The following is a 20,454-nucleotide window of genomic DNA, read 5'->3' on the forward strand; positions in this document are numbered from 1 at the left end:
TCATCAAAGATGTAACATGGCCTCTTATCATCCATTCCAAATGGAAAGTAACTCAGCTGTCATGGACGAAGCTACCTCAATCTTCATTTTCCTCCATACTCTATCAACCAACTGAGAGTAAGTCACCTCCTCATCACTTCTCATCGTAAACACTAAAGTAGAAATATGTCGGTCTTTCCGCTTCCATCAAACTTCATCTCCCACACCTGAATAACTACCCCCTTGATTAAAATATATCACCACACTTCTGTTGTTATCCATAGTTACCTGAAAAAGTATAATAAACAACATCACCACTTAGTAGTTGTACCGGTTATTCTAGTTATACATGTAGTGATGACATTTGTACTAGTTGTACCAGTATCATATTGTATACGTGACTAATAGTTGTACCATTTTAACTAGTTGTATGTTTCTTGTGAACCATCACAGTAACACTAGTTGTACCAGTATATATATTGTACAAGTTACAAATAGTTGTACCTGTTTAACTAGTCGTACAGTTCGTTATATATATTGTACAAGTTACAAATAGTTGTACCTGTTTAACTAGTCGTACAGTTCGTATGAACAATCACAGTAACATTAGTTATACCAGTTATACCATATTATATAAACAATTTTCCTTCCACAATTTCTTGATTCTAATTAGATTTACATTATATTCAATTTCAAATCACTCTTACTATTGTAATGTCTTTGGTTCAAACATGATTCAACGTACTGAATCTAATTTACGAGAGAGAGAGAGAGAGAGAGAGAGAGAGAGAGAGAGAGAGAGAGAGAGAGAGAGAGAGAGCACTACCCAAAGAATTTGTTGTGGATGTTTATGCCGCTCTTCGTCCAATCTCCCAAAAGAGATATTGTTTGATGAAGAATTGAAGAGAAGAATTGAAGTGAGGAAGAATGGTGGTTGTTACGTGTTAATTGAAGAGAGGAAGAAGAAGGGTGGGTCCCGTGTAAGGAGGAGAAAAGGGAAATGATAAATCGTGTGGCTCATTTTGTTTTGATCCAATGGTGTAGATCATCCATTCATTAAGGCCCTTATAGTAATTTTCTTTCATTGGGGTTATGTAAAATATGTTAGGTTGTAAGAGAATAAGAAAAGTGGGTTATGTCCTATAAGAGAATAATGTCCAATTTGTTTGTTGTAATCATATATATATATAGATCTATCTCTTCAATTTGTTGTAGTTTACTAAATTTCTTAATAAGTTTGTTGAGATAATTTGAAACGGTCCACAATACATTTTTATTTTGGCAGTGTAGATCTTGTAATTTGTTTATGTTATTTTAAATAATTTAGTTTTATTTATGTTCCGATATGATTTTTGTGAATTTTTTTTATATTGTGTCTTTTGTTTGGACCGTGCAAATATTTATTTTTATTTTCATATTTTTATAAAATTTATAGATGAGTTTTTTTTTTAAATTCAGAACATGATTTTTATTAAAATAAAATATCTCCACATTCATATTATTTGATATTTGTAGACTTGTAGTGGCAATATTACCAACTCAGTTTAGAGCAATTTTAATACATATATAAATTAATGTCAACTAACACGAAGAAAAAGCTAAGAAAATATTCATAGTAATATACATTAAGCATCATGAAATTCAAGATTCTTGATAAAGACGAGTAAAAAAAACAATGATGCAAGAGAGTATTTGAAGGTCGAGAAGATTGGTGAAAACTCATATTTTTAACTACATTCATTTGACGTAATAAGGAAGGTCAAGAACGTAGAGAAGGAAGTAAGCCCAAGTCACACCTGAGATCCCTCCGAAGAAGAACCCTCCAGTAAACTTAGCCCATCCCTCTGCTGTCTGAAGCTGGTCCGGTTGCTTCTTCCGCCCGGTCAAAGTCAAACTTGGTGCAATCGACGGCTCTCCTTCCTTGAACGAAGAGATTCCATAGATAGTGAGGCACATGCTGAGGATGACTACAAGCCCAGCAGCGGCCAAAGAGCCGGCGGAGCCAGCGTAAGCAGTGTTCCTTAATGGACCTGCTTTGACAAACGGACCCACTAAGAGGAAACCATGAGCCAAACCCACTTCGACACCACGGAGGAGAGGGTTGACGGCCGTGCGGTAAGCCGGGAGGTTGGAGAGATACCACGCGATCAATGGGCTTGACGTCACTGGGGTTTCTAAACTTCCGATGAATGGATCTCCGTTGATTGGTTGGACCACTTGGAATGTTGGCTGCCAAGTTATCCATGTCAGATTATTTGTATATTAACTGTTAGATCAGTATCTATATATGAATATGGATGCGTATAACTTTTAGTTACATATGTGATATGTCTTTTTTTTTTCTGAACAACTCATATGTGATATGTCAAACCCCAAGTTCTCATTCTTTTCAGTCATAATGTAAAGGTTCTATAAAATCACTAAATTAGTCATGCCCTGTTCATGTTTAAAAAAAAAAATACCATATTCTGGCCATTTAATCCTAACTAATATTATTATATAAAATATTGATTTTCCTAATTTTCCTAAGATATAATCCTAACAAATAGTATACGATGCAGATCAGATTGTGCCAAATCTAAAAATTACTTAAGCACACACATATGTTAATACCATGGCTGATTATGAATTGACATATGTGTGTTCTTAAGTAATTTTTAGATTTGGCACAATCTGATCTGCATCGTATACTATTTGTTAACGTAAAGAAGATACCTTGTCTGACTGGAGAGCTCGGACGGTGAAAGAAAACGTCTTCTTGGTCGGTGAAACGCCGAAAGGAGCCCCGGAGATGCCCTTAGGAACAGCGAGACGCCTCGCATTAGTAGCAGAAGAGAAGCTTAATCTTAGCTGGCTCGCCATTGGAGATGCAGTCGTTGCCATTATTTTTTTTATGAAATGTTGTGGCTCTTATGAATTTTAAATCAGATTGACTTCATTATGTGCTGAAGAAATAAGCAAATCTAATAGACTTGAGATTGCATATGCTGATGTGGCATGACAGAGGATCTGGTTCGGGAGATTTTGTGGCTCTTAGGGTCCGGTGTTTGATATACTTGATTCTCATTGGATGTTATCTTATCCACTTTGCGCTCTAGCATTGTATGCATATTAATATCTGTTTATATAATGTAGGGATGTTTATATAAGAAATCAGTTCCTAAAAATATGGAAACAAAATATTTAGGAATATTCACTTTTATATTTTGAAAAAAAAAATCGATTTTTTAAAAAAAAACAAAAAAAAACGAAAAAGGAACAAAAAAATAAAAAAAACGAAAAAAGAATAAAAAATTACAATTTTAAGGGCATTACTGCCATTTTGAAAAAAATTAGTCTAATGGGACATAAAGTAGTATAGATTAGTATAAAGGGACATAATTACCATTTTTTTGCTCTAAAAAAACAATTTTCCCTATAATGTATAACTAGGTGTCTTGTCCGCACATGCGGGCATAATTTGTTTATAGGTATTTATTAATAAATGTAATATTAAATTTAAAGGAATTTTTTTTTAAGTCAAACATTGAATTTGTAATATTTTTATGAATCTTTCAATTTCTTAATTTTTATTAATTTAAAAACATTATTTTGAACAACATTGTCAATATTTTATTATTTTAAAATATGTTATTATCTTTAAACAATTTTAACTAAATTAATTAATAATAATTATCTAATTAAATAACAAATATACAACAGCTAATATAAAGCAATGTTATTCAATCAAAATTTTTGAAATTACCAAAACCCACAAAAATCTCAAAATAAATCAAAAGCAAAAAAATGTTCAATCCAACTCAACTTTACATATTATATTAATTAAAGTAAATAAACGATTGATATTTTATAATTATATTTTGAAATATCTTCCATAATACTCCATCCGTTTCATAATAAGTGTCACTTATATACGTTTCACGCATATTAAAAAAATAACAAAATATACTAATCTATTCTTATTTATCATACAACTACTTAAACAAAAATGATTTAACTAAACATCTATCGGTTATTTAAAAAGATAAGAAAGAGATTTAATGTAAAAATTTACATTGAAAATGTAGAATGACACTTTTTTGAAAACAAATAAAAAAGCTAAAATGATATTCTTTTTAAACAAAGATAAATGAATAAACACTAAAATAGAGCAACCATGTTGACAAATAAAACATTAATATATAGTGTATAGAAAATTTGCTATCTATTGTTATACTTATTTCTAAATGCTATAATAGAGGAAAAATATGTTATAGTCAATCTCTATTTTTAATTTATAATAGAGTCTGTATTTTCTCCTAAATATACAGATTAAATAGTATTTTCTTATTATAAAATTATAATTTTTTTTTTCAAAATGGTCTTTTAACTTTCAAACTTTAATAATTATAACTGAAACAAATAATTTCGGAAAATACAGTTTTTATAAAAAAAATAGAATAACATTTTTCTTTACATAATAGTCTTTGAAAGAAATTGTAATTTAAACAAGGCAGTTATAATTCTATGATATTCTTGAAAAACATAAAAGTAAATAGAGTTAATTAAAAATTAATATTTTGAAAATATTCCCTTTTGGAGCGAGATCTTTTGAAATTTTTTTCAAATAATTATATTCCCAATAAAAAATATTTATAAAAATCAGAAATAACAAATAAATTTAAATCAAATTTATTGTTATTCCTTATATACCTTCTTTTATTATTTTAATATTAAAATAAATTTAATAATTCAGGAAAATATTCCATGACATATTTAGTTTACAAAAATATATATCAATTTTTGTTATTTTTTATTTACATATTTTTAATATTTTAGTATAATGATAAATCTAATTATTATATGTATATATATACTACTAATTATAAAAGTTAGTGAATAAGAAAGAAAGATGTAGATAGATACAAAATAAATACCTGGAATTATCTTTTCTTTTTTCAAAAACGTGTTTCATTTATTTTTTTAGATAAATTTTATAATATTAATTTTTAATCAGATAAATAATGGATTGTATTTTAATTATAGTTTAATTAAAGTTATTTACTAAAAATAATAACTCAACTCTAAAATCATGGAGAATGTGACAAATAAGCAAATTCACTTATTAAATAATGGTATAGATTTTTTTTTCTTAGTTATTACTCGGGGTTGACTGCACGAATTGTTTTATTGTTTTTAAATATGATTTTTTGATGATGTGATTATATGGCTAGTATTTATTTGTGAAAAACATTATTTGATGTTTTATTATGTTATGAAGTAGTAGGTAATAACTTAATATATTATTTATTTGTCTTTTCAATAATGTGTTGTTGTATGTGTAATGCTACTTGTTAATGGTGAAGTGAGTTTTTGATTAAAACATATTGAATTTCAATAATTCTTTCTTTAGGCATTTGTTGATTCTAAGATTAACGGCGTCAAAATTGTATTTTAATTTTTCACATTTTTGAACATTACTATTTTTAGGTGTATTTTGCATTCTCCCCCATTTTTTGACATTGAGTCATCACCATCTATGTATTTTGTTTACCTCTCCGGGTGCAGTGCTTCTCACCATCACTAGGAAAAGACTCATCTCCGTGCTCCTGCTTTTCCTCACCTTCTTTTTCTATGAATATATCTGGTATTTGTTATAGATCAGACATATTAGTTCCATATTGTGCGGTTGTTTCTTACGCTGTTGTTTTTTATTTTGATCAATTTTGGTCCTCTTTTTCCTTAGGTTTTTGCTAAGGTTAGAAACTACATCTCGTTGGATTGAGTCAGAGTTTAGATGTCATTGATGTTGTTTTCCTCGTTGCTGGTTTTCCGTCTTCTTGGATCACCGTCAATCGACAGCAAGGCTGTGTCGTCGATTGACAGAAAGGCTGTGTCGTCGATCGACATTCTTTCGCTCTCCGACAGCTTCTTCTTGCGAGGCAGACTGACCATTCTTCAGTAAAACAAGCATAACGTCTGCTACAGAAAGCTGGCTGACCGCAAACTGGTGGCTTGGGAAAGCTGACTCAAAGATCTAACTTGTGTCAGAAGATGGGCTCAATGAAATTGTGTGAGTGTCTCCATCCATGGATAAACATCTGATACGTCTGGGCAGTTTTTTGCACCTCAAAAAGCTCCAAAATCACCAAAGTTTTCCAAAACGTACCTGAACCAGAAAGCACTCTAAAACATACTCCAAATCTATATAATAGACTCTCTAACTGTATACCATGGTCTAAATGGAATAAAATCTATGATATATCAACTCCCCCAGACTTACTATTTTGGTTGTCCTCAAACAAAATAAGAATAAACCTGAAGTTTAATAACAGCAGAGACTCACACAATTTTAAACTTACTACCATTACCTCTGCTATGTTTCGAGCCACATCAAGTTAGTACCAACTTCAAGGGCACTTTCATGTATTAGACCTTAACTTAGCAACCTAAGCATCCAGCCCACTGCTCAGGTGATTATGTCTGACATACCCTTCTATTGATCTCATTACTGCATATAAATGTGTAGGCTAAATCCTGTGAGTATCGATCAAATGACACATGGACTCTTATCCCAACAAGTATCTCAGTAAACATGTAGTCTTATTCTGGTTTCTTTTCTCTTTATATCTCCCTTTTATGAATCATTTTATCTCAAATCCAATGAACAATGATGTTGATGCATTCCATCTTATTCATCTTCTTTTTTATTTCTTTTTTTTTTCCTTACTTTTCTTTACTTCTTTTTTTTTCATTTTCTTGGTAAAGTGTAGGCGAATAGTAGGGTCATCAGTAATATACCTACCCCTCGCTTCCAACAATGTGTGATCATTCATTTGAATTGGAATAGTGAAGTCATCGGTAATGTACCTACCTCTTTGCATCTAAGAAAATCATCTCAATCTTTTTTTTTTCTCTTTGGATGCCGAAGGGAGGAGAGAAGCAAACCAAAATCACCCATACTTTTACCTTTCAGACCATGAAGAGGAATCCGATCCAATGTATACCAAACCATAAGACAAGCAAGTTGAATTGATTAAGGTTGGAAGTCAGGTTTGGTTCCTTCAGACGTTCTCAGCTAGTGCGGATATTATTGGTAGGTGATCCAATTTTGTGCTTCCAATCAGTACACCCTGCAGCCAATAACCTCAAAGAATGGTGCTAGAGAGTGGTTAGATAATAAGTAAAATTGAAAAAGTTCATCATCTCCTTCTTGACAATAAAACTTAATAAAAACTTATAAAATAAAACCTCAAAACAAACCACAGTATTAGTAATACCTCCCCCATACTTAAACAACATTGTGTCTTTCGACACGGGATGAACTCTGTCATTAGACTTTGGTTGAACAGTGTCATTCGACACTTGAATTTCTATGTTGTTGTTTGCTGCTTGGAAGATGTCGACTGCCCTCTTATACTTATGAATCACGCGTTCTAAACCTAGTGGTTCTACGAGTAAAATCTTTATCCCCTCGTTGTTTCTAGTATTCATATTCATATGTACCTGAAACACAAGAAAAAATTTATGTAAATAAACTATAAATTAAAACCTAGACAAAATCCTACACCTAGTCTAATGGTGGTCGGAGTCTCCGACAACGGTGTCAAATTTGATATGCTCAAATTAACCTTCAAGCTATTCTCTCAAAGATAATGTTTGATTTAGTACTTGGGCTGAAGCTCTGTCATCGTCGAAGGCCTCTCTGTTTTAGGAATGAAGAAAATATTTGTAATTTTTAACCTTGCAGAAAGTTTCCTTGAAGTCAAGAAATGATTGACCAGGTCTAGAAGGTCCCTCTTTATTATAGGCCGAGTGTTAGAAAAACAATGATGTCATTATATTTGGTACATGAGCTTTCTTTAGATACATCATAAACAAAGCTTGTTTTACCTCATCCTCCGTCACAATCCTAATTAACCTCTGATTCATCTGATGAATAATACTTGGTGTGATCTCATTCAAAAAAATTTGAATTCTGAGGGAGAAGTAGTATTCAATAGTTCATCAAAATAATCCACTGCAACCTTTTCTACTCTTTTTTGCTATGTTATCCATTGTCCAATATTATTATGTAAATCCACAATCCTATTCTAGACACGACATTGTTACGTTAAGACATAATAAAATTTGGTGTTAAGATCCCATGATGAATACTGCATATTTGGGTTCTTCTGTTGCCAATATTCCTCTTTATCCTTGTACGCTTCTTCGAGTTTCCTAGAAACTTCCATAATTTCCTCGTGTGTTCTACAAATATATGTTTGTACTTGTTGCAAAACTTGTTGAAGCTCACTAATTTTTTTCTAGTCATATAGTGGATTATTCATGCGCCATCTAGTCATCTCATATATGACTACAATTATTTACTTTCAACAAAATCCCTAGAACTACCTTCAAAAATCCCATTGGTTGAGTCATCCCAACCCCTGTCAATCAATAATCCTTTCTGTCCAATCCACTTTTTATCAAACCAAAACTGTCATCTCCTCCATCGACACACTTTTATTTAATGTAATAACATTTATGTTATTTATAAATTCAATATTTTATAAATTATTCAAAAGTAAATAAAAATTATGTATAAATTTTTAAATTAGTGTAAAATGTTAATATCAAAAAAGTAATAAATTTGATGCCAAAACTAATAGTAATAAATTTTCTTTTAATTATCTGATTTATTTGATATCATATCAGACATGTGTTTTACCTGGACCGGAGGATCCGACCCGAAAATTTTCAGTTCGAGTAGGAATCGAACCGATCTTTTTACCCTATTGGATCTTGTTGTGGAGGACATGCCGGTCTTGGACCTGACCCAAATCCGAGACCCAAAAACATACCTAAAATATCCGAAATTTTTGGTATATCTTAGGTATGTATGGGTGTTTCAGTATATTTGGTATTATGGGTATTTTTTAAGTTTTGGATTTGGGTTTTTGGATTTGTCTTTGTGTTTGAGATAAAAAATTTAGATTTTCAAAAATATTATTCGGATAATCGGATAAAAATTTGGTATTTTTCATGTCTTCGGATCAGATTTTAGGTAAAATATATGTTTCGAGTATTTAAATATTTTCAGGTATTTTTGTGTATTTGAGTATTTTTTTGGGCTAAACCAAACAAGACCCGAACCATACCTAAACAGAAAAATTCTAGCTATTCTATTGGGTCCAACTATTTTGGACCTGAACCGATACAGACCCGACAAGACCTGAACCAAACCAGAACCGACAGATTTAATTATCATATTGGGTCTTAATATCTAAAATCCGAAAGACCCGGACCCGACAAATCTGGCCCAAGGTTCCGAATGCACAGACCTAGTAAAATCAATAACATTAAATGGTAACAAAATTAAAATGCTTTTCATATTAAATGTATAAATTTTTAATTTAAAATCAAATTAAAAAATTAGTATAAATTGACTAAAATAAAAATTAACATATATAAATAAACAAAAAGATAAATTTGCTTAATTTTTATAAGTAAATATAAAATTAAAATATTATTAGTCAATTAAAATAATTAATATGTTAAATTACCAAAACTAAGAAAATAATAATTAGAATATTATTTTAGTGTAGAAATTGATGTTATAGTTAGAAGATGTAAACTAAAGTTAAAAACGAAAACAACAAATTTGGTGTTATGGTTTTGGGGCATATACAAAAAGCTTTCAAGTGTTCACAAATCCCATTGTAACACCCCAAATCATGGAATATTCTACTAATCTGATATCAGAAGAATCTCAACATAAACATGAACAAAGATTAAAAGATGGTATCTACTACGGTTAATGTAGCTATACTGAGAAATCAGAATACTGTTAGCAACGTACGCAGGATTCCACTAAAGGTCTGTTCTTTTGGTGAACGCTGAGATCAGCGGCAGCGACGGAAATTTGCAGTGACGACGGAAGAAAAGTTGATGCATGGAAAATTAAAATGGACACAAGTAAACTGTCGAGAGTACAAAATATGGGAAGCCGCTGTCGCTGAAATATTCAGCGTTCTTTTACTCCTCGCAATCAGCCACAGCGTCAAGAAAAGCAGGCTGGTGTTGTTTCACGAGTGATGTGCTGGCTGTGTTTTGCCGTGGTGACAGTTCTAATTTTCAGTCGCTGCCGCTGGTTTCAGCGTTTACCAAAAGAACATGCCTTAAGCATGATGATCTCAAAAGCTAATATATACCAAAAATTATGAGTATCATTACGTTAGAACTTAGACAACGACCTCAAAGGCACTACAAGCTTCACATGTGATGTACAATGCCTTCAAATTATAGAGACTCTGAACACTGAACTTTGGTTTCAATCTGCATCCTCTCTCGAAATGTTCAGCGTGCACTTCCGCTAACCGTTCTTGCAGAATGTTCAGGTTAACCTGATGGAAAAGACTGGAATCAGATAACAAAACGCAAGGGCAACTTCAGTGGGTGAGTCAGATTAGAGAATAGAATCTGCACCTCTTCGCCTTTGATCAGCTGCATTTCACACATGCTGCAATAGATATGTCGGTGATTCTCCATAACCTCGCCTTGCTTGCAGATCGGACACCATATCTGGTTTGGCTCCTGACAAACACATCACACCAGTGTCAAGATTTGGAAAGACAAGGATCCTCGATGAAAGGAAACCTACCTGTTCAGTGTTTAAAAGCATATTCTGAGAGACTAAGGTGGCCAAGTACTCATCTTCCTCTTCATCCCATGTTTCAGCCTGAGCATATGATCCTGGAAGAAGAAGTAAGTAGCCACAACAATGCATCAAAATCCAACTCCGCCAAATCGGAAGGAGAGAGAGAGTAAATGGTTTACCAGTCTCTGAAATCAAATCATTGTAAAACATATGTTGCATTTCTAGCAATATCTCTTCACTATCACCTTCATAAGCATCTTCTGGGCCTTCATATTCCCACAATATATCATGGGAATCCTCAATTTTTTTTAATTCATCAGAAACAATGTCCTGGAAAGCAGAATTGATAATCTCCTGAAACACAAAAGAACGTTAAAGTCACTGACAACGAAAGTTTCTTTCAAAACAAACAAACCTTCTGATCTGAAGATTCACAATCAGAGTGCCTCAATTTCCACAGCAGACGTGTCCTTTCTTCTCTAACTCTTCTGAAGCAACTTTCTCTGAGCTACATTTCATTAATTTTACATTAAAACAAAAACGCCCAGAAACTAGTAAAAATGATTATTTTAATCGAATACAAACGAAGCAAAAATTGAAAACGAACGAAAACCCAATTCAGAAAAACTACTAATAGAAATTGAAAATAAACTTCAACAGAGAGATTCAGGTATAATAAAACAGAAATTGAATGGGACAATTGAGAAAGGACCTTTTGCTTGCGGATAGAGTAATCGAAATCGGGTTGGGATTTTATAGAAGCTCGTTTCGGAATTTTCGAAGCTGATGTTGCCAATTTCTCATCCATCGAAGAAGAGGAAGCGGATGAACAAAAGCAAGAATTTAGGTTTTCTTCTGTTCACGCCAACTCCGGTTCAAGTGTTTAATAACGAGCCGAATGATCTCACAAGAAACCCTAACCAGTTTTACATCAAAATGGCGTCGTATTTAATTTTTGTTCGAGCCGAGATAAGATAGTACTTTTATAGAATAGCCCTTTCGTTTATTTTCACAAAAAACACTACCTAATGAAAAAAATGACCAAAATAAATTTTATTAAAAAGTAAAAATATATTTTTACTCTAGAATTAATTAATCTAGACTTAAAGTTTAGAGTTAAGAAGTGTAGTTTTGGAGATAGTGTTTCAAATTTTAAAAAATATAAAAAAATATAAAAAATTTCAAAATAAAATGGGCATTTTTGGTTATTTTTTTTATTGTGAGCTATTTTTGTGACAAAAACTTAAAAATTGCTATTTGAAATAATTATCCTAAGATCTTTTAAGGGGCTTATCAAACAATAAGTAAAAAGGAGATATGAACATCAGTTAGGCCATTCACGTCGTCTTCGAAAATCAGCCAATAAGAAACCTCCTTTTTGCCATGTCACACCGGTGTTGGGCTGCTCTTTTTTCTTGATCGGTAAATTGAAGTATTGGCCCATAAGCCCAATCCAAGAGAAACCCTAAAACGCTGAGGCTGAGACGATGAATCCCTTCGACAATCTCCTATCTTCGTCGTTTCCATTTCTTCAACGGATCGTCGATCAATCAACACACTACTCCATCTCTGTGCAATGAATCCTCCGAAAATCTCATTTATGGCTTCCATTCGCCTTCCTCCCTCTAAGTTTCTTTATGACACTCATCTTTTTCCCAAATTTATTACACACAAAAATATTCTCTCAAGCGATGAATTCCAACAGCAAATCCCCTGTTTCCGGCGATCTAATCTCGAATAAACCAAACGGAAAGGACGGTGTCTCCTCCGCCGAGCCGATCAAAGCGATGAATTCCAACAGCAAATCCCATGTTTCCAGCGATCTTATTTCGAAGATACAAAATGGAAAGGACGCTGTCTCCTCCGCCGAGCCGATCAAACGCACCGGCCAAACCGGTGTCTCTTATGCCAAAGCTGTCTCCGGCGATCCTATGTCGAAGAAACCAAATGGCAAGGCCGTTGTGTGCTCCGAAGTGCCGATCAAACATAGCGGCGGAAACGGTGTCCCACCCGCCAAAACTGATGAAGTGTTGTTCTTCAGAGATGTCAAATTCGGACCACAAGAAGGCGAGTTAAGGTTTCGTCTGATCCATTTTTGGGAGGCTTGGAACGCACTCACGAAGATACTTATTGGTCTAGAAATACTTCTGATTGACGAACAGGTTTATTCCGACATTTTTTGTTTTTCTTTTTTTCATTTTGCTTGCTCGATAAAATTACTAACAGTCGTTGCTTTTTCGTTATCAACAGGGTACTATGATCCAAAGATTCATCCCCCAAGGAAGAATTGACACCTATTTGCCACACATGATTGCCGGTTCCATTTACAGACTCATTAAGTTTTATGGATCTAAGAGCAAGATTGTGTATCGGGTTGCTGAACTAATCTTGACCATTACTTTCTCATGGAACTCTATCCTCTCTTGTCTCGGGGACTGTTCTGTTTGGTTTCCTGAATATCGGTTCCGGTTCCATGGATATGAAGAGTTTGAAGCGGCATGTACCATGAACAAATGATAACTGTCGATAGGTCATTGATTCGACAGAATTATGTTGACCCATTAAAAGAACTTGTCAATGCTGCATACGAAGAAGTCAACAAAATGACGACCTCCCAAAGCTTCTATACTGATAGAGCTATACTCACACCCCGTAATGAAACCGTCGATGAAATCAATTCTTATACCATCTCACAGACTGATGGGGTGTCAAGAGAATACTTCAGCTCTGATAGCTTTGAGATATCGAAAAATCGATCATATCAAAATGATACTTTATACGCAGTTGAGTATCTCAATTCCTTGGAATTTCCAGGGTTGCCTTCACACAATCTCACTCTGAAGGTTGGTGCCTCGATTTTGCGAAACATAAATCAAAAAAGGGATTATGCAATGGTACCCGTATGATCCTAACCCACATAGGCGACCGCATGCTGAAGGCAAAAATTATCACTGGCTCGCACATTGGAAAAGAATTCTTGATCCCAAGGATTCTTCTTTTGCATGATGAAACAAAGCTACCGTTCACCTTACGTCGATGATAATTCCCTATCAGATTGTGTTATGCAATGACAATCAACAAAGCCAAGGTCAAATTTAAAAGAGGTCATCTTATATCTACCTAAATCCGTATTCACCCATGGTCAACTTTATGTGGCCCACTCACGGGTCACAATCAAAGCAGGATTAACAATCATTAAAGGCGAAGATTTGCACCGGCTGAAAGTGAAGAACATAGTCTACAAAGAGAACTTCAAAGGCCTTCCTCCACACAAAAGTATTTTTAATTAAATTAGAATCTTTCACTCCCACCATTTTTGAAAGGTCTTCTAGTAAATAATTATATTCAACAGATTTATAATGCCCAACATATCAACCAAAGGATGGTACATTCACTTAAAGAAGGACTTACACATAGTTCTTATGCAGCTATGACAAGTATGTATCTTTATTATATAGTTACCATGGCTTGGTATCTACTAAAATTTAAGTTAACTAACTTAATCAACCAATTTCACGCTATTTCTTTCATATGGTCCACATCAAAGCTTCTCTTCTTCAAAAGACTTCATTTCTTTCTTACATTATTTATGATAATTTAAGCTACTCTTTTTATTCGTTTTTTTAACAATTGCATAAACTTATTAATCACCAACTTTTCCATAATTTTGAAAAATACAATGCTCCCAATCCAAGCAAAAACATTGAAACTTATGATCGTGTTTTAAACTATCTATACACTTATCCACGCGTAGCGTGGACAAAGACTCTAGTTTATAGAATAACAAAAAAGGGTAATTAGATTTTTAAAAAGAGGGAAGAGAGAGATAAGAAGAAAAAAGAAGAGAGAAAGCAAAATTTTAGTTAAATAGTGAATTATATTATTTTTTTTGTTATTGAGCCTAATTTTCTCTTAAGTTATTAAGTGAACAAAAAAAAAGAATCCGGGAAGATGATTAAAAAAAAAACCAAAACCCTAATGCTTAAACCTACTTTTTCAATAAATTTAAAATTTCACCCAAAAAAAAAACCTACTCTTCGCAGGATTACATAGTTGGTCAACAATAAACAAATAGAAAGTTGGAAACTAGTCAATATGAACAAATGTGTAGACAAAATTTAAATAGGAAGTTGGAAAGGAGAAAAGCTAAATTTGAAAGATGTACAAGTAAAGGCATGACTGGTTTTTCCGCTATCATCCGCAAACACAACTTTTGCGGTTGGTAGCAGTTGTTAGTGTTTTGCAATAATCACTCAAATACCTTCAAACCACTCTAAACCTCTTAGATTTAAAATTTGGTTCCTGCTAACGTTTGCAGTTGCGGTTGCGGACGGTTGCCGGAGAGTAATTTGTTTTTCTTTTTTCAAACATTATAAATACAAAAATAAAAATATTCAATAAAATTTTAATTAGACTTATAAAAATACTAAAATTTATCTATCATATTTTAATTAATATTGTACAATTTTAAAATAAAAATATTTTTATAATTTTTTAAAATTTAAAACTATAACTTTCTAAATATAATTTTTATATTTATTATAATATTATGATTTTTAATTTTTTTATAATTATATAAAATATAAATATTGTTAATTTGTTATTTAACCGCTGATGTATTTGGTAGTTAATCAGTCATAAGTATCCCACAAACACACTAATTTCTAACCGCAGTACCAATTGTACAAATCTCTTAAAACTGCTACAAACCGCAACCACCCGCATCCGCAAATTCCCAAAACCGCAACCGCTGCGTTTGATGAGACCCTAAATGTTTATATGGTTGATTATTTGACCTCCCATCGACCTAAGTCGTTTTTCGCCCATGGCTCTCCGGAGACCGAATGCTGGCCTCTGGACAACCCACTGACTGTCTTGGTTGAGGCTCTTTGGTCTACCCAATTTTTTCGTTGGCCCATCTTTGGCTAAACCTCATTTTGGGCGAAGATTTATTTTTCTTTCTTAGTGTCCAAACACAAGTCTTCATGTCGTTTTTTCGATCACGACATCTTCTTCTTTCAATTCGCCAAAGTGCTACACAAAAACTAACAATGCCTTTTTAAGTGACATGGTCCTTGCTCTGGTCATGGATCCCTAAGGTACAAACACGTAATCATCTTCCTTGGTCGTGGTCAGGTTAGAATCATTTTCTAGCTTCTCTACTACTGTACTACAACTAGAACACAGGCTGTGTGGTCCCTATATACATCATGCTATCATCGTCTTCTTGTTTAGGCAAGGCAAGCTTGTCAGCCAATTGCTTAGCCTCATCGATCCAATTATAGAGTGCCTTTAAATTTTATTTTGATCTTATATTATAGAATACATATGGTATATATATAGGATACAATAAAACAAGGCAATTTTATAAATATGATAAAATATACTCTTTCCATCATATTAAATGGAGTCATGGAGTAAAATTTAGTTACAAAATAAATATTGTTTTAGAATTTTAATACAATTTTTTTAGTTTTATTTCTTAATTAATTTTTCTAATTGGTTGGAATGTAGTTAGTTGTATATGTAATGATGTTTTTATTTAGAAAATAAATAAAATTAATATATTTTTTTAATATGTATGCACAAATCTAAAACAATACTTAGATTGAAATGGATGGAGTAACAAGAATGAATTATAACCAGTATTGTGTACCGTACGTGATGAAGCAATGGTGAAGAAGACTATTTTGGGACATGACAACAAGAAGAAACAGAGTAGTAAACTAAATAAAGAAAATAACAAGAACGATTGTTTTCACGAAAAGCACGCTACGGAAACCATCAACATGGATTGTTTTGATCTGGCATCTCTCTCTATTTAGCGATTGGGATAGTTCATTGTCTTTTCGAATTTTAAGAAAGAAGGGGTAATTGACACTAACACAGGAGGAGATTACATCGCGGGATATACCATTCTCCTCCACGTCGGAGGTTTGGTACTAAACGTCTCCTAAGTATTGCCCTTTAAGGTATATATGTCCTAACAAACTTCGTTCAAGAATAGGAGAAAGATCAAAATAATGGTTTCTGCACTTTTTCGTTGACCACGATCAAGAAGACATTCTTTGTTTTTTTAATACATGTAATTCTCCCTTCTAGATTTTGAAGAATGGAAGGTTCAGGCAGTTTATCCAACGCAGGAAATTTTGGATCTATTGGAAGACAATCACAAGCTTCCCAAAAGAACAGGGAGAATAGTATTTCTCCTCCAAGTAATATGCACCATCACAGTGCTTCTTTAAATAATCTTCTCATAGATGAGCAACCAGCTTGGCTCGATGATCTCCTAAGCGAGCCAGCGTCACCTAAGATCAACAAAGGTCATAGGCGTTCAGCTAGTGACACATCTGCCTACTTAAACTCAGCTTTTATGCCTTTTAGAGAAGATGACCTTCTGAATAGTCATTTTTCTGGGCCATCTGGGATAGTGCAGAACATTAATCGGCATGATGATTTGTGGCAGCCTAACTCTTACGACAACCACGGTAAATTGGGATGGGAGTTTTCTAACAAAAATGGAACTAATGTCCAAACACATGTGTCATGGGGAGCTGTAAATAAAGCAGGTACCTCTGCCTCGAAATCAGCTGAAACACAAGTAAGTAAAATGAAAGAAGGCTCTTTCACAAAACCAGACGGTCCTGGATCAAAAACTGACTCTAAACGTATCAAACAGTAAGGGGTCTTATTCTTGTACTAATATACATACAACTTAGTACTAGTAGACATATATTTCATTTACCACAAAGCTGCTTTCTTTTTTCCTGATGCGGGTTATAGTCATCCACAAACAAAATTGGTTGGGTTTAAAGGATCGATTGCTTGTACTCTAATCACCTAGTCTATAGGGCGTACCTTTTCCCATTATTGTATTATGTAATTCTCACTTAAACTGCAGCCAAAATGCTCATCGGGCACGTCTAAGGAGGCTTGAGTACATATCAGATTTGGAAAGAACCATCCAAGTGCTACAAGTAAGATTTAAAAATGAACATATTCCATATAGTCTTTAATTTCATGAACATCAGTAAACGCTATGTACATTATACATAATGAGTTTTTTTTTCCAACAGGCTCAAGGATGTGAAATGTCATCTGCCATACACTACTTGGATCAACAGCTAGTCATGCTTAGCATGGAAAATAGAGCATTAAAACAACGTCTGGATAGTTTAGCAGAAATCCAAAAGCTTAAACATGGTAAATAATCTTACATCAACAATAAAGTTTCTCACTAATATCCCAAAATATATTTTTTTCTTGCGAAATTGTAATTTTGGGTGGTTGATACAGTCGAGCAACAATTCCTTGAAAGAGAGATAGGAAATCTGAAGTTTCGAAAGCACCAACAACAACCACAACAGAATCAGAAACAAATGCAGCAGAACCGATACGACTACCGCCCACCCGCCACACAGGAACCCGAGTCCCAGTTTGCAGCCTTGGCAATATGATTTAGGAAATTCTGGATCCAGTTCCAGTTAACTTTCTCACTATGCTCTATAATAAGATCTTATAAATCTTTTTCTCAATGTTCATATATGATAGGTAAGCCCAGTAAAGTTTGCAGTCTTGAATGAATGCCTGAGAAAAGTATAGTAACATATATAATAATGTGGATGTTCAAGTTCTTCTCTTTTTATTTAATTATTTTTATTGAAGATGTGTAAGAGAATTTCGTCTATGAAACAGCTCTACCATGTTAATTATGTTGTAATAATTTATATATATCTATACTGAAGACTTTGATTCTCTTCTCTTCTTGCCACCTAAGAAAATAGTGAAAGGAGAGATTGACACCTGTCCCTCAATTTATGTGTGTTTCATTTTCATTTTGGGCCTTCATTTTGCTCCACTCATACAGCCCGCAGATAGTATCATTAACCGTAAACGCGGCTCTAAGTGTTGTTTTGATATTAAGTTTACGCATGCTTTTGTCTCCACCATTCTGAGAGCGTTGTTTCATCTTCTTCCTTAAAATCTGAAAAGCTACCGGTTACTTTTCATCTACTTAAAGTCCTTATTAATCCATCAAATGAGAGCTTCTCCCATGAAAGGCGGTGGAACTGCGACTATAAAAATGTAAGCTTGCTTTCCCTTGAACTTTATCCTCTTAATCTAGCCCAAACACTTGTTTAGTTTATTGTAGTAGTTGTGGATGCTCACTGGATGTATGTGCTATTTCATCCACCTTCGAATCTTATAGGCTTTTTATTTTATATTGAAAAAGTTTTGATTTGCTAATCCGTGAATATGCAATTCTGTTTAATCATTTGAACCTATTTGCTTTCTTACAATGTTACGTTATGCGTACATCCTAATGTTGCATCTGAACATTTTCCAGTTCAAAGGAAATGATTTATAATCTGTTTTTTTTTCTATGGATTTTGAAGAATGGTCAAGGACGTACAGTAGTGTGTTCGATCCACGAGAGGCTGAAACATGGAGTCATTCTATTATAAAACTGCAAAGTCTCTTACATCATAGATTCCTCTCTCGGTGTTCCTCAACGGGTTTTGGTTTTGTTCCTTACTTTACTTTCTCTCTGGAAGTTGGTGTCTTAATAGCGTTCTCACAGCCTTCTCGCTGTCAATCGAAAGATGTTCACTGTCTCTTGGATTTTGGACAGTGATGAGTTTTGTTCTATTTCGGTGTAACTTCGAACCCGAGGCTGATAATTTCTAAAGGAGGTCGCTTTTGTTGATCTAAAACTCATTACCATAGAATCTCAAGATTGCGACTTTACATGGATTTACGTGTTGTTAGGTAATGGTTCCTTTTGTCTATATAAAGTTTGCTACTTTGATTTGGTGCTAGCTTCGTATATATGGTTTTAACATATTTTTTTATTGAGTTTCAGGTGATAGCCGTCAATGGGCAGTTTCCAGGACCTTTGTTTAATGCTACGACCAACTATAATGTTGTTGTTAGAGTCTAAATTGAATGAGCCTCTTCTTTTGACTTGGTGAGTCCAGGAGCTTTCTTTCTATACCAACTGACCAGTTGTGACTAAAATGTATGGTTCTCATTTTCTATGTGACTACTAATATGCTTCTTGAGTTCTTTTAATTTGTTTTTTGGAATAGGCCTTGGCCACCTGGCATCCAAATGCGGCGTAACTTGTGGCAAGACGGTCTTCTTGGCACACACTTCCCTATTCCTCTGAGATGGAACTTTACTTACCAGTTTCAGGTGGAAGATCAAATTGGAAGGTTCTTCTACTCTCCCTGACTCAACTTTCAGAGAGCATATGGCAATTTTGGTTATTTTTTGATTAATAACCGGAACATTAATTTTATCCTTTTCCCACAGCCTAACGGCGAAATGGTACACTCAATACCATAAGGTAGGTAATCATCACTTTGGTCTTTTGTCTGTGTTTCATTATCGTCGCCCTTTTTAATCTATACCTTTGCTTTTCTGGTTTTAAGGAGAATACATGATTATGGGAAAGAACTTGGGATGCCGGATGGAGTCTCATCATTGGAAAGGGTCCTTACAAGTACAACAACAGTAGTGTACCTGTTTGACTAAGAGTTTTTCTCACTTTGTCTCATGAGATGGATCTCTTCTAATGTGACTTTCCCTGTGGGGAAACCCTTCAGAGCTTGAAGCTCGCGTTGTTTACTTTCTCTACAATTCTAGATTTTAGTACAACTTTATTGTAACAATAATTTTGTGTCCTCTAGATTCATATAAATTACTTTCTGCTAATTTTCTTTTCTCTGTAGTTTGAACCATATAAGTTAATAGTAAATGCGTGCACTTGCAAGAATAATCAAACTTATTACTCTAATTACTCACAAAACTTACTAAAAATATTCATGGTTGTGAATTTTATTACATACAATACA

General features: G+C 33.7%; 4 protein-coding genes, 1 long non-coding RNA gene and 1 other non-coding gene across 13 annotated transcripts; 3 read left to right on the forward strand and 3 right to left on the reverse strand.

Annotated features, from left to right (window-relative positions):
• Positions 1 to 1,552: 1,552 nt before the first annotated feature.
• LOC117127362 (photosystem I reaction center subunit XI, chloroplastic) lies at positions 1,553 to 2,943 on the reverse strand. The gene is made up of 2 exons (XM_033277498.1): positions 2,695 to 2,943; positions 1,553 to 2,208 (listed from the first exon to the last, which is right to left on the reverse strand). The coding sequence occupies exons 1-2, from the start codon at positions 2,860 to 2,862 to the stop codon at positions 1,717 to 1,719; spliced, it is 660 nt and encodes a 219-aa protein (XP_033133389.1). The 5' UTR covers positions 2,863 to 2,943; the 3' UTR covers positions 1,553 to 1,716.
• MIR5725 (microRNA MIR5725) lies at positions 2,493 to 2,697 on the reverse strand. The gene has a single exon (NR_120836.1). It is a non-coding gene; the product is annotated as a microRNA MIR5725 (primary transcript).
• A 6,686-nt stretch (positions 2,944 to 9,629) lies between the features above and the next one.
• On the reverse strand, positions 9,630 to 11,555 carry LOC103833320. Of its 2 annotated transcripts, none has more exons than XR_004450322.1 (6): positions 11,310 to 11,555; positions 11,013 to 11,105; positions 10,601 to 10,951; positions 10,426 to 10,533; positions 10,123 to 10,343; positions 9,630 to 9,814 (listed from the first exon to the last, which is right to left on the reverse strand). XR_004450322.1 is itself a non-coding variant. In XM_009109411.3 (6 exons), exons 1-6 carry the CDS (start codon positions 11,403 to 11,405, stop codon positions 10,182 to 10,184), a joined length of 726 nt encoding a protein of 241 aa, XP_009107659.1. In that variant the 5' UTR covers positions 11,406 to 11,555; the 3' UTR covers positions 10,129 to 10,181. The 2 variants fall into 2 exon arrangements, 1 of the variants encoding a protein (XP_009107659.1); XM_009109411.3 differs by lacking the exon at positions 9,630 to 9,814 and having other exon boundaries at positions 10,129 to 10,343; positions 10,601 to 10,692; positions 10,777 to 10,951.
• On the forward strand, positions 10,523 to 11,158 carry LOC117127372. Its single transcript, XR_004450345.1, has 2 exons — positions 10,523 to 10,704; positions 10,765 to 11,158. It is a non-coding gene; the product is annotated as an uncharacterized LOC117127372 (long non-coding RNA).
• Positions 11,556 to 16,442: 4,887 nt separating the features above from the next.
• On the forward strand, positions 16,443 to 18,353 carry LOC103833319 (basic leucine zipper 61). Of its 2 annotated transcripts, none has more exons than XM_009109408.3 (5): positions 16,443 to 16,569; positions 16,700 to 17,275; positions 17,499 to 17,574; positions 17,674 to 17,800; positions 17,894 to 18,353. In XM_009109408.3, exons 2-5 carry the CDS (start codon positions 16,710 to 16,712, stop codon positions 18,052 to 18,054), a joined length of 930 nt encoding a protein of 309 aa, XP_009107656.1. In that variant the 5' UTR covers positions 16,443 to 16,569; positions 16,700 to 16,709; the 3' UTR covers positions 18,055 to 18,353. The 2 variants fall into 2 exon arrangements, with proteins under 2 accessions (XP_009107656.1, XP_033133388.1); XM_033277497.1 differs by having other exon boundaries at positions 16,448 to 16,569; positions 16,741 to 17,275.
• Positions 18,354 to 18,547: 194 nt separating this feature from the next.
• On the forward strand, positions 18,548 to 20,375 carry LOC103833318 (monocopper oxidase-like protein SKS1). 6 transcript variants are annotated; one of them, XR_004450324.1, is made up of 7 exons: positions 18,548 to 18,682; positions 18,994 to 19,119; positions 19,230 to 19,366; positions 19,461 to 19,565; positions 19,687 to 19,812; positions 19,913 to 19,946; positions 20,032 to 20,375. XR_004450324.1 is itself a non-coding variant. In XM_033277506.1 (5 exons), exons 2-5 carry the CDS (start codon positions 19,474 to 19,476, stop codon positions 20,041 to 20,043), a joined length of 264 nt encoding a protein of 87 aa, XP_033133397.1. In that variant the 5' UTR covers positions 18,549 to 18,682; positions 19,461 to 19,473; the 3' UTR covers positions 20,044 to 20,375. The 6 variants fall into 6 exon arrangements, 1 of the variants encoding a protein (XP_033133397.1); XR_004450325.1 differs by having other exon boundaries at positions 18,994 to 19,113; XR_626163.3 differs by having other exon boundaries at positions 18,994 to 19,366; positions 19,461 to 19,616.
• Positions 20,376 to 20,454: the final 79 nt, after the last annotated feature.

This window comes from Brassica rapa, chromosome A08 (genome assembly GCF_000309985.2).
Source record: "Brassica rapa cultivar Chiifu-401-42 chromosome A08, CAAS_Brap_v3.01, whole genome shotgun sequence".
Lineage (NCBI taxonomy): Eukaryota > Viridiplantae > Streptophyta > Magnoliopsida > Brassicales > Brassicaceae > Brassica > Brassica rapa.